Genomic DNA, 13,447 nt, shown 5'->3' on the forward strand with positions numbered 1-13,447 from the left:
CACCCGGGAAGTGGCGGGGGCGGGAATCACGCCACTCCGATCGGCGAGGCCCCTGTGGCGATTCTCCGGCCCGCGATGGGGCGAAGTCCCGCCGCTGGGAGGCACCTCCCGCCGCCGAGGTTTGAACCACCTCTGGTGCCGGCAGGATCGGCGGCGCAACCGGGCCCCTGGGGTTCTGGGGGGGGGGGCGCGGGGCGATTGGACCCCGGGGTGTGTCCCCACGGTGGCCAGGTCCGCGATCGGGGCCCCCCGCTCAGACTCCGGGCCAGTGCACTCTTTCTCTTCTGCGGCCGCCACGGCCTCCGCCATGGCGCAAGCGGAAGAGAAACCCACATCGCGCATGCGCCGGTGGTGACATCAGCGGCAGCTGGCCGCTGACGTCACAGCCAGCGCATGCGCCGACCGGCGAAAGCCTTTCGGCCAGCCCCGCTGGCGCTGGCGCCGGTTTTTTTGCGCCAGTCTTCTGGTGCCAACCGCTCTGGCGCGGGGCTAGCCCCCAAAGGTGGGGAAGAGGCCCGACCCTGGAGTGGTTGGCGCCACTCCCCTACACCGGGACCCCCCGTCACGCCGGGTAGGGGAGAATCCCGCCCCTGGTCAGCCATAATGCATAAGGTAACAGCAAACCACTAGAGTACTTGCCAAGTATAATGACTGACCGATCCAATGGAAGTCCATGGTCACCTCTCTGGGGTCTGGTACCTGAAGGAGGAGGATAGGATGATGAGCTAAACTCATAGAAGCATCAGAGAAGTAGGCTACTTCGTTCACCACGTCTCTTCAGGCTCTTTGGATGAGCTAGTCCTCCATTCATACCTTTCCCTCATAGCCTTGGAAACTTTCCTCCTGCAAATGTTTTCATTGATTTTCTTTTAGGAAAAGGACATGAAAGGAGTGGTAAGGAGTCTTCATTAAAATGAGAGCAGAGGTGCAAGGTTACATTTGTGAAGAACAGTTCAAGAAAGAAATTTCAACACAATCCAATTTTGCAGCCATCGCATGTCACTCAAACTTTTACAAATATATTGATTTATTGGTTTCTGATAAGTAGTGTAGATTTTTTTTACAATTAAGGGCAATTTAGCATGGCCAATGAAGTGGCAAATGAAATACAATGTGGAAAAGTGTGAGGTTATGCACTTTGGAAGGAGGAATTTAGACATAGAATATTTTTTAAATGGGGAAATGCTTAGGAAATCAGAAGGACAAAGGGACTTGAGAGTCCTTGCTCACGATTCCCTTAAAGTTAATGTGCAGATTCAATCGGCAGTTAGGAAGGCAAATCCAATGTTAGCATTCATGTCAAGACGGCTAGAATACAAGACCAGGGATGTACTTCTGAGGCTATATAAGGCTCTAGTCAGACGCCATTTGCAGTATTGTGAGCAGTTTTGGGCCCTGTATCTAAGGAAGGATGTGTTGGCCTTGGAAAGTGTCCAGAGGAGATCCACAAGAATGATCCCAGGAATGAAGAACTTCTCGTATGAGGAACGGTTGAGGACTCTGGGTCTGTACTCGTTGGAGTTTAGAAGGATGAGGGGGGATCTTATTGAAACTTACAGGATACTGCGAGGCCTGGACAGAGTGGACGTGAAGAGGATGTTTCCACTTGTAGGAAAAACTAGAACCAGAGGACACCATCTCAGACTAAAGGGACGATCCTTTAAAACAGAGGTGAGGAGAACTTTCTTCAGCCAGAGGGTGATGAATCTGTGAAACTCTTTGCTGCAGAAGGTATGGAGGTCAAATCACTGAGTGTATTTAAGACAGAGATAGATAGGTTCTTGATTAATAAAGGGATCAGGCGTTATGGAGAGAAGGCAGGAAAATGGGGATGAGAAAATATCAGCCATGATTGAATGACGGAGCAGACTCGATGGGCTGAGTGGCCTAATTCTGCTCCTATGTCTCATGGTCTTATGGTTAATCCATGTACTCTGCAAATCTTTTAGGTTGTGAGGGTGAGACCCGGGAATCAAACCCAGGTCCTCAGTGTCATGAGGCAGCAGTGATAACCACTGTGCCGCCCTGTCCTTGGGTAGATATGAAACCTTTGCCTCTGGTTGATATCAGTTGAAGATATGGTTTCATTTACGTGTTTCTGTTTTTCAGAATGCAGAAGCTTGGAACAATCTATCAACAGCGTATATCCGATTAAAGGAAAAGTAAGTAATTTAAATGCATCCTGGTTAATGTGAGACCAGACGGACATCAGTTTGACTAATAAAGGAATTATTAAAGTTTTTAATTATGTTATGCTTAATGCAGAACACTTTTGAGTGTTTCTGACTGTCTACTTAAGAACATATATTGAAGCAAATATATTTCATACAGGATTGCTGTGACAAATAGGCCTTCTCAGACAATAGCACTACTGCCTCATGGTGCCAAGGACCCAGGTTCGATCCCGGCTTCGGGTCACTGCCCGTGTGGAGTTTGCACATTCTCCCCGTGTCTGCGTGGGTCTCACCCCCACTACACAAAGATGTGCAGGGTAGGTGGATTGGCCACGCTAAATTGGCTCTTAACTGGGGAAAAAAAGAATTGGGCACTTTAAATTCTAGGAGGAGAAAAGATTTTACTTTGGAAAATCTTGGTAAATGTACATACATAAAATTATTAAATAGAATCATAGAATCCCTACAGTGAAGAAGGAGGTTATTCGGCCCATCGAGACTGCACCGACCCTTCGAAAGACCACCCTACCCAAGCCCAATCCCCTGCCCTATTCCTGCAACCCCACCCTAAGAAGCAATTTAACATAGCCAATCCACCTAACCTGCACATCTTTGGACAGTGGGAAGAATCTGGAGCACCCGGAGGAAACCCAAGCAGACATGGGGAGAATGTGCAAACTCCACACAGACAGTGACCCGAGGTCGGAATCGAACCCAGGTCCCTGGCGCTGTGAGGCAGCAGTGCTAATCACTGTGCCACCATACTATTCCAAATAGATTGATCTTTGCTCCTATCTTTTCTACAGTATTGATTCAGCACGGTACAACAACATTATATGCCTTTGAGTGTCATGGGCAGAGGTCATTGACCAAAGGTCTATTGAAGAATTAAGGCCTTTTTACTGCTGAAACCCATGGGGCAGTTCTTGCTGCACAAAACCCAATCAATATTTGCACACTTGTATTTTTAAAATGTACTTGCTGTAATGAAGCAAAATATTTTCTAATCCTTTGTTACAAAGAGTAAGAAAGTCTTTCTTTGTAGTGTTAGCTAACAATAGTCAGGTGCAGGGGAACTATTTTTTCTCACTTCATCCCTTTGGTCAGTCAAATTTAGTGCAAGGGTGTAATGCAGAGGATCCATAATATCAAGGAGGCATGATTGATTTGTTGTACAACTCTGTATTACAGAAGGAAAGCATTGCGATCACTCCAGGAAGCCATTAAATGTAATTATGAACATTGGCAAATCTGGGAGAATTACATTCTTACCTGCATTGATGTTGGCGAGTTCAATGATGCCATTAAGGCATACCATCGACTCATGGATTTGAAAGACAAGTACAGAGATGTTCAGGTGGGGCTTTTATGTTGTCTTATGTTATGTTTTCTGATCTTTCAGTCACGTAGCTGAGCTTTCTCTGCAATGGTTCTGTTAATACTTCAACTTTTCAGTTATCAGTTCTTTCTGCGATTTTTACACTTGCATCGCATTCGGATACAAAGACACTCCAAAGAGAAATAATCAGGTTATGTGAATAGGCAACAAGGTGGCAGATGGATACAATGTGGGGAAGTTATTCACTTTTGCTGAAGAAAAAGTGACATGCTGTCAAAGCTTTACATCTTGCACTCATCAGTACAGATTTGCAAGAATATCAAATTTGAAAAGGAACAATTTATACTGCATGAGAAGAGTATAAAATGTTATTCCCTTTGAAAGTTGGTATTCGTACAAATTTGTCCTGATGAGAGTAAGACAAAAAGCTTCGACAGGATGTCTCTTTTTCAACAATAATCAAGTTTCATTTCTCTGGGAAGTGAAAAAAATAGATTTTTTTTTAAAAACGGTATAAACTTGAAAATGTTGATGTTTAAACAAGAGGAACATTGGTGTACTCATACAAGGAACACAAGTTAGCATGCTGGTACAACAAGCATTTGGGAAAGAAAATGGCATGTCAGCATGGTGGTTGGAGTACAAGAATAAGGAAGTCTCACTGCAGTTGTACAGGGCTTTGGTGAGACCACAACTGGAACAGTAAGTCTAGTTTTGGTCTCCATATTTAAGGAAGGATATAGTTGCATTGAAAGCGATGCAGAAAAGTTCACTAGATTGGTTCCTGGAATGAGAGTGTTGTCTGATGATGAGTAAGTTGGGCCTATATACTATCTGGAGTTTAAAAGAATGCCTGATGTTCTCATTGAAGCATACAAGAATATGAAGGGACTTGAAAGGGTAGACATCATGTCCTCTGGTTTGCCCTGGCTACAGATTCCAGAACGTGAAGACACAGTTTCAGGATAAGATCTAATCATTTAGGGCTGGGGCGAGGAGATATTTCTTCTCGCAAAGGGTGGCAAATCCATGGAGGTCTCTACCCCAAAGGTTTGTGGATGCTTATTGAATAGATCCAAGGCTGGAATGGACTGATTTTTTTTTGTGTCGGGTAATCAAAAGATGTGCAGAGTGAGCAGGGAAGTCGAGTTCAAGTAAAAAATCAGCCAAGATCAATATTGGATGGTGGAGGAGGCTCAAAGGGCCAAATGGTCCACCGATGCTCATGTTTCTAATGTCTGCCTTTGAATGTTTTTTTTAAACTTGGGGCTACTGAAACCCGCAAAGCATTTGACTGTGAATTTATCACCATGACTGTTGGGCGGCACAATCAAGAAAGATGAGAAATTATTAAATTTTCACGGTTTCAAATAAAATAGCACATTTTTTTAAATCGTGCAGGCAAATGAAAAAGGTGTGGGGGACTTTCTTGTCAACCTTATCACACAGATTGTGCGCATACTGTCATTCATGAAGAAAAACATTCAAGTACAACAGAGGCACTGAGCCAGTCAGAAAGGTTGCTCTTGAGCACACGGTGAACCTATTGGAAAATCCTGCTTGAAGCGTCAGGTAGACGGAGGAGGCAGACAAGGAAATGTTCTTTAGATAAACATGGAAATGTGGGATGATGTTACTGGAAAATATCTTTTTTTAAATAAACACCAAATAAAGTTGTTTTTCATCGCCACTGAGCAGCTGCAACACAGGTGGATTTGCAGCTCTCTCTCCCACCCCCCCTCCCCCTTTCAGATCCTGGCCTCGATTTTTAAGAACTCAAAATTAATTTTAGTGCCTTAATTTTATCAACTGATCCTCCGAGTTTCTGAAGTAATGTCTGACTTTTGGGCCAGGGGCTGGGGAGAGGGGGGGCTGGGGACATGTTTACCTCAGACTTTGTATGTCTAGACAATTTCTGGCACCGAGTATATACATTCTAGGGATGAGCACAAATCTGAGCCAATTCCCGATATCAGTGTAATTTGGCTTGGCCTAGTTCATCTTTGTTATTCCTGGTTCAGCGCAGGCTTCTAGAGATGAGTATAAAACAAAATACTCTCTCCACCAACACCACACCACCATAAGAATAAGAAATGTTCTGACGGAGAACTAATTATTAACTAAATGAACTTTGTGCGTTTATTTCAACGCACTGTGTTACGGATTCTTATCAAGTAGCATATAAAGGCATCTATGCAGCAAGTTAACTGTGCACTTAAAATAGCACACGGAAGGAAATTAAACAGATTAGAGTGATATCCAGGTCTCTGTTTGGAACTCGGTTTGATGGGCCGTGAGCAGTTTGAACCCAGGCCAGGTTGCTTATGATGTCTGTACAAACAAGGAGGATAGGTCCAGAAGAACAGAAGTAGAAGCATCCCTGACTTTTCTTCAGTAACTAATTCTGGAAATGTTACACTACATTTGATGCCTCAGTCGGGCAAATGGATTTGCAGACCCATGATCCGCCACTGACTCCATTGAGTTGCATGTAAGCTGACGTCTATTCACCTGTGTCCAAATGCCAGTTAACCTTTTAATGCTAGCTCACATTGGAATAAAAAGTTTACGCATGACTTTGCAAAGGTTTCCAACCAGACAAATTCAACTCTGAATAAGTCGTTTTGCGCCAGTGACAATTGGAATGCACCTGCTGATCTCAAGCCACATACCCTAAATATCATTTGCACAAAATCACAGTTGAATTATACCACATATTGCATCCATGTGAAGCCTAAACTTCTTTGAATGTCCAAGCAAAAACACAAGATAAGTATTATGGCTGATCTGGAAATCTCTAATTATGAGATTAAACTGTTTTAAGACTCTGCTTTGAATCCGGTCACTAATTAGTCACCTCCTGTTTCTTAGTGGGCAAAATTGCCTTTCTTTCGGGACGTTTCAATGTATTGACCTGCAGTCCTGTCTGTCAGGGGTCACAAATGTTCGGCACCGTTCATGGAAGTAATGTTTTCCTTACTGGCATTTTTACAACATGTTCACTCTGACCCTTGATTAACAAAACACAGTGTGGACAGAGTAAATACCAGCTAAGAAGGAAACATTATTGAGTTTATGCATCAGTGTGAGGCACTGGGAACTGCTGGTGTGAAAATTGAAAGAATTCGCAGAGACAGAAGGCAAAGGATTCAAGATGCAAGGGCATGAGGTCTGAAATATCTTTGGCTTTATTTAAAAGATTGAGCTTCAATGTTGTAGAAGGATGAATGTAAATTATGAATTTGCCTACTGCACTATTCCAATTAAGTCAGAGGATCTGGTCTTCAGATTTACAAGGAAATGAAAAACGTGACCCTTTAAGCTTGAAGGTACAACTTATTTATTTAGTGGTTCATTCCAGAGTGAATCCTGTTGGGCCTTGATTGGCGGCAGGGTGAGAAGGTCGTCCATAGGTCTTCCTGCCCCAGACGTAATCGAGGTGGAGATGAGAAGGTGGCGTGGACCCCTCCCACCACTCTGATTAAATACTCCCCATCACCAAACTTGCTATAGGGGAGGGCACAAGAAACTGCCCAAACTAGTCTCCCTGTCCTTAAGAAGAAACACATCCCCCATTCCAGCCGGAATTGTGCTTTGCTTGTTGCGATACTCCTGCTCTTGCAAAGCACCATTCCCTCCATTGTAAGAAGTTTTACAACACCAGGTTAAAGTCCAACAGGTTTGTTTGGAGTCACTAGCTTTCAGAGCGCAGCTCCTTCACATCAGGTGAGTGCATTGTAGTGTGGGCAATGGAATCTTAGACTTTGACTTGGTCGCACCCCTCTATAGAAACATGTGAGGCAGACAAAGTAATCCATTCTCTTCTGTCCATGGTGAGTGTTCTTGTGTCGCTCGAGTATCTGTTAACCAGCTGGAGATTTCTACGGACAGTCTGGTCCCAGTTAATCTTGGGTCACAGTCCTCTTCTTCCTTCAGAAGCAGCAAGACCTGGGAGGTAGACCATGATGATGGAAACCAGGTGATGTGGCCAAATCAGCTGAGCTGTCTTTTACAGGTGATGAATGAAACTGGGGGCTGTTCTAAGCTCTTTCTTCTTTTGGTGCTGGGTATAAAATGTCACCAGTGTATGCTTGGAATCCTTCAGAGTTATGATGCCAAAAGCATCCAGTTTATGGTGGATTTTTAGGTCCCAGATTTTGCAACCACTTAGGAGATTGAAGAGCATATTTGTGTTGTAGGTGCTAAGCTTTGTTTTGATAGAAATATTACTGTTCCAAATGTATTTTAGTTTGGTTGAAATATGATTATGCTTTGCCTATTCTTGTATGGAGCTCTGTGTATGGCTCTCTGGATATTAATGGGACTGCCCAAGTAAGCAAAACAGTCTGCGATGTCAACTTTGTTTTGATTTACATAAACATCTGTTATTTGTTGGTGGTTTCCCATCAGCACACTTTCTTGTTTTCTTGGCTCTTATGATTGACTCTGACTTCCCCTCAGCCATATTGTTGTTTGAGTTGATGAGCTGTTGCAGTCTGACAGGACACTGATGTCATTGACGAAGGTTCAAACCTGTACATTGGCCATCATTGATCCATTTCAATCCAAGATCATCCTTGCTGACTTAATAGGTGACAACAAAGAGAAAGAGGGGCAAGGATACAACCTTGCCTGATCCTAGACCGTCATTGTGACCATCCTGTTTCCTAAAACAGCATCTAAAATTCTCTTGGATCTTCTCGATGACTGCAACGATCCTTGACGGGATGTGATATGAAGAGTGAAGGTCGATGAAGGCCTTGGTGAAGTCAATAAAGCTGATGGGAAGGAAGGCTTTAAATAGGAAGGTGATAGTCAGTCTAATGAGGGCTACCTGGAAATGTTTGCCCAGCATGATAACTTGTTTAACTTGAATGGGTGCTTTAAAACAGGCTTCTCCAAAATGTGGCCTGCAGACCCTTAGTTCAAAATATGCCAGAAAGTGAATTTGAAGATTCTTCAAAGAAGTGTTCACATACACTGGCCTTCTCACACTCTGGTCATTTTTATCACTTACTCTTTTTTAACTTAACAGTTTATTACTATGACATTGCTGTACTTTTGCTGAACAGTTGTTTCTCTCCTTAAACCTCAAACTTTCTTTGAAACTCAGTTTATCGTTGTGAAATTACCTTATCTTTCTGAAATTTGCTTGTGAGAAAAATATGCAAATGTGTCCCCCCCCCCCCCCCCCCCAAAAGAAAAATGGTTGGACAAGCCTGCTTTTAAAAAAACATTAATTCAAACAGCAGAGTATTTATAGCGTCTACTGCTCCAATATGTTTTGCATTCATGTCTTTATAAAATGCCAATATAACTCCGCGATAAATGGAAATTTGTTCCAGACATGAAATTCCATTGCATCCATTATCTGGAAGTACTAAATCCATCTTTCCATTCATGTCACTCTTTTGTTCAGAAAGTGGAGAACGAAAATAATATACTCATACATGTTCAAGACCCTTGTACAATTAATGTCTAAGCGTGTTGGTGAATCTATCCTTTTGTGTGCCAACCTAATTAGAATGCAAATGGTGGTGATTCTGTGTAGAATTGGCAAAGTCTGGCTTTGATTGTTAGTGTCTCACGGTGGGTACTGAACACACAGCTGGGAGATCGAAGGAGCAATTCACTCTAATCGGGGTAAGGACTGCACTGGGAACCATCCAATAATGTGATTTAAATCACAAACTCCAACTCTTACAGTAATAGTTACCAGAAAAAGTTGAAAAATTAAAACCACTTCTAACTTCTGGGCAACTATAGTAGCGATTCCATGTGACTACTTCTCAACTTGCCAACTACCCTCCCCACTCCCCCTGACTGCCCTCCCTAACTCCCAACAACCCCCTGCTTTACGGCAGCCCGTCTTCCTGACCTCCAACTCAGCTGCTCTAGACATAAGGCCTTGGGAGCCTGCTGCACTGCCCCTTTCTCATCCAGCCCCAAGTTGAAAGGTCGGGCGAGAAATTTTCTGTTAAGTAACTAGGAGCGGAGTGGCAATCCATCTCTGCCTCTTCACGGGAGTTACAGGTAGATGTTGGAAGAGGAAGACAGCATGGAAGACCCAAAGGAAAGTTTTTTTTCTGGGAGTGCCACATTCCGCGTGCACCTTTCAGAATGCAGGACACACACTTTTTCTGTATTGGCAACCTTTGCAAAACAGTGATGTGGAAAGTTTACGTTTTGGGTCTGGTTGTTATGAATTTAAGGAATACGCTAAATTGCGCCACGGGCTGTTAGTGTGGTTTTGGTTGAGTTGACGAAAAGAGGGGAGAGGGGGAACCGATATAAAAGGGAAGAGAGATTGGGCAGGTCTTTGGAAATTGCAGTTTTCAAGCTTGGTGGGGAGGGTGAAAGCACTGTCGAGGTGGAATAACCTTCCTCTGTCGTTGGCAGGCTAGGTGCAGGCAGTGAAGATGAACATTTTGCCGCAGTTAGTTTTTATTTCAGCGCCTGCTGGTCTTTTTGTCCAGACGTTTTTCAAGGGGCTGGATTGGGTGATTTCCTCGTTCGTCTGGGTGGGGTAGGTGGCCAGGATAAGGAAGGTGTTACTGCAGAGGGGACAGCAGTTGGGAGAGGGGGTTTAGGCCTCCCGTATTTGATGTATTGTTACTGAGCAGCGAATGTGGAAGAGATGCAGGGTTGGAATAAGGAGTTGGAGGCTTTGTGGGTAAGGATAGAGGCGGGTTCATGTAGAGAGTTGGGGTTGCGGAGGCTGGCGACGGCCACACATCCGTTGGCTGCAGCAAAGTATTTGGGAAGTCCAGTAGTGGTGGCCACTCTGAAGATTTGGAGGCAATTCCGGCAAGACTTTAGGGTGGGAATGGAGTCGAGGGTGATGCCGATCAAGGGGAATTACGGATTCGAGCCAGGATGCGAGATTCCGGAAATGGGAGGAGAGGGTGATAAGGGAGGTGAAGGATCTGTTTCTGGGAGGGCAGTTTGCGAGCTTGGAGGAGTTGATTGAGAAGATTGGACTGGCACGGGAGGAGAGTTTTCGGTACATGCAGGTGGCGGTCTTTGCGAAGAAGGTTTTTCCGACCTTTCCGAGAGCGCCTGCCTCTTCGTTGTTGAAGGAGGAGCTGTCAGTGGGGCGGGGGGGCCATCGCGGCACCATTTCGGGCATTCTGTATGTAGATGTGGCGCCCGGTGCACTGGAGGCCATGTTCAGGGAATCCGACCTGCCAGAGTTGTGGACGAGTGCAGGGGCAGACATTTTGCCTTTACCTCGCTGGTCGCTTGCAGGTAGGTCCTGTTGGGGCGGAGGTCAAATTCTCCACCCTGTGCCTCGGTGATGCAGGGGGACCTAATGGAGTTTTTAGCCTTGGAAAAAGTGGAATTTGCCCTAAGGGGGCGAGTGATGTGTTCCACAAGGGTTGGGTTTGTTCATTTTGCATTTTGGAGAACTGTTATGGTGGGGGGAGGGTCTTTTCTTGTGTTTAATATGTTGGGTGTGTTTTTTCTTCTCGTAAAATGTTGAAAATTGGCATAAAAATACATTTTAAGAAAATAAATAGGAGGGATAAGAGGAAGATCTAGAGAGTGAGAATTTAACCCGGGTGAAGAAAGAGAGTCTGTGGCACCTGGGTCACTGTTGTGTAACTCCTAACAATCAGTTGAAGGCTGGCAGTGGTAGAGACCTTGAAGCAGGTTTACTGTCCTCAACCACAGTCAGAATAGTGTTCGTCAACACAGGTAGTTTGCTGAGAGTTAAATTTATCTTGGCCTGGAAATAGAATGTCAGGGTGATCTTAACTGGTATGGAAAGAAAATATCTTGTGAAGGAAAAATGAGTTAAATCTTATGATAGAAATGTCACAATCTTTGGGAAAAAAGTTACTTTTTTTCCCTCACAAAAGCTCAAAGCTTTCTGTTCCCTAATAAAACCTGCATATTTGCAGTATAGCCATTGGCTCATAATTGCATACAGTTAAAGCTACTTCAGCTTGGCTTCATAGAGTCCTGGCATCAGAGAATCAGGTCTTGGCATTTACTCCGCTAAATCTGGATCCCTTATCCCTTCGGTTGAATTGTAGATCAATTTGTCATGAGTTTGTGAATCTAACACCGAGATAAGGGACTTGGATTTGACATTGTGAACGGTGAGAAGACAGAGTCTAAGTTCAAGCAGAGCAGGTACAAACACAACTTCAGATTAAGCAATTCAGTCATCAGTGAATATTTAGGAATTAAGGCTCTTTAAAGAACATTCTACCATTTTGATGTTCAACATGGGACTTCTATTAATTAGATTGGCATTCAATTAGATAACATTGCCTCTTGAGACTTGCTTCTTGAGACGATGTGCTGAATATAGTCTGGGAGGCACTGACTCTCTTCCTGGGATATGTGTGTGAGAGGTACTGATTCTCTCCATGGGCTACAGTCAGGGGTGGCGCTGACTCTCCCTCTCTGATATGTGTGAGAGGTACTGGCTCGCCCCCTGGGGTATAGTCAGGGGTGGCCCTGACTCTCTCTCTCTCTCTCTCTGGGGTACAGTCAGGGGTGGCGCTGGCTCTCCCTCTCGGATATGTGTGAGAGGTACTGACTCTCCCCCTGGGGTACAGTCAGGGGTGGCCCTGACTCTCTCTCTCTCTCTCTCTCTCTCTCTCTCTCTCTCTCTCTCTCTCTCTGGGGTACAGTCACGGGTGGCCCTGACTCTCTCTCTCTCTCTCTCTGGGGTACAGTCAGGGGTGGCGCTGGCTCTCCCTCTCGGATATGTGTGAGAGGTACTGACTCTCCCCCTGGGGTACAGTCAGGGGTGGCCCTGACTCTCTCTCTCTCTCTCTGTCTCTCTCTCTCTCTCTCTCTCTCTCTCTCTCTCTCTGGGGTACAGTCAGGGGTGGCCCTGACTCTCCCTCTCGGATGTGTTAGAGGTACTGACTCTGTCCCTGGGGTACAGTCAGGGGTGGTTTGTTTTCTCTCCCTCTCTCCCTCCCTCCCCCCCCCTCCATCCCTCTCCCCCTCTCCTTGGCATATAGTCAGGGGAGACACTGACTCTCTCTTCCTGGGATATGGGTGTGAGAAATACTGACTCTCTCCCTGGGGTACAGTCAGGGGTGGTGCTGACTCTCTCGCTCTCTCCCTCCCTTTCTGTCTCCTTGGAATATAGTCAGGGGAGGCACTGACTCACTCCCTTCCTCTCTCACTGTCTCTCTCTCTCTCTCTCTCTCTCTCTCTGTGGGGTACAGTCAGGGGTGGCGCTGGCTCTCCCTCTCGGATATGTGTGAGAGGTACTGACTCTCCCCCTGGGGTACAGTCAGGGGTGGCCCTGACTCTCTCTCTCTCTCTCTCTCTCTCTCTCTCTCTCTCTCTGGGGTACAGTCAGGGGTGGCCCTGACTCTCCCTCTCGGATATGTGTGAGAGGTACTGACTCTGTCCCTGGGGTACAGTCAGGGGTGGTTTGTTTTCTCTCCCTCTCTTCCTCCCTCTCCCCCTCCATCCCTCTCCCCCTCCATCCCTCTCCCCCTCCCTCTCCCCCTCCATCCCTCTCCCCCTCCCTCTCCCCCTCCATCCCTCACCCCCTCTCCTTGGCATATAGTCAGGGGAGACACTGACTCTCTCTTCCTGGGATATGGGTGTGAGAAATACTGACTCTCTCTCTGGGGTACAGTCAGGGGTGGCGCTGGCTCTCCCTCTCGGATATGTGTGAGAGGTACTGACTCTCCCCCTGGGGTACAGTCAGGGGTGGCCCTGACTCTCCCTCTCTGATATGTGTGAGAGGTACTGACTCTCCCCCTGGGGTACAGTCAGGGGTGGTTTGTTTTCTCTCCCTCTCCCCCTCCATCCCTCTCCCCCTCTCCCCCTCTCCTTGGCATATAGTCAGGGGAGACACTGACTCTCTCTTCCTGGGATATGGGTGTGAGAAATACTGACTCTCTCCCTGGGGTACAGTCAGGGGTGGTGCTGACTCTCTCTCTCTCTCTCCGTC

At 45.7% G+C, this 13,447-nt stretch overlaps 1 protein-coding gene across 1 annotated transcript in view; it reads left to right on the top strand.

Annotated features, from left to right (window-relative positions):
• The window catches only part of ttc27 (tetratricopeptide repeat domain 27), a 254,749-nt gene that overhangs the window by 190,369 nt on the left and 50,933 nt on the right, over window positions 1–13,447 (top strand). The window contains exons 15-16 of the mRNA XM_038814813.1: window positions 2,110–2,162; window positions 3,366–3,531. Coding sequence (XP_038670741.1) covers window positions 2,110–2,162; window positions 3,366–3,531 — 219 coding nt within the window. The remainder of the gene's footprint in view (window positions 1–2,109; window positions 2,163–3,365; window positions 3,532–13,447) is intronic.

Source organism: Scyliorhinus canicula, chromosome 1 (genome assembly GCF_902713615.1).
Source record: "Scyliorhinus canicula chromosome 1, sScyCan1.1, whole genome shotgun sequence".
NCBI lineage: Eukaryota > Metazoa > Chordata > Chondrichthyes > Carcharhiniformes > Scyliorhinidae > Scyliorhinus > Scyliorhinus canicula.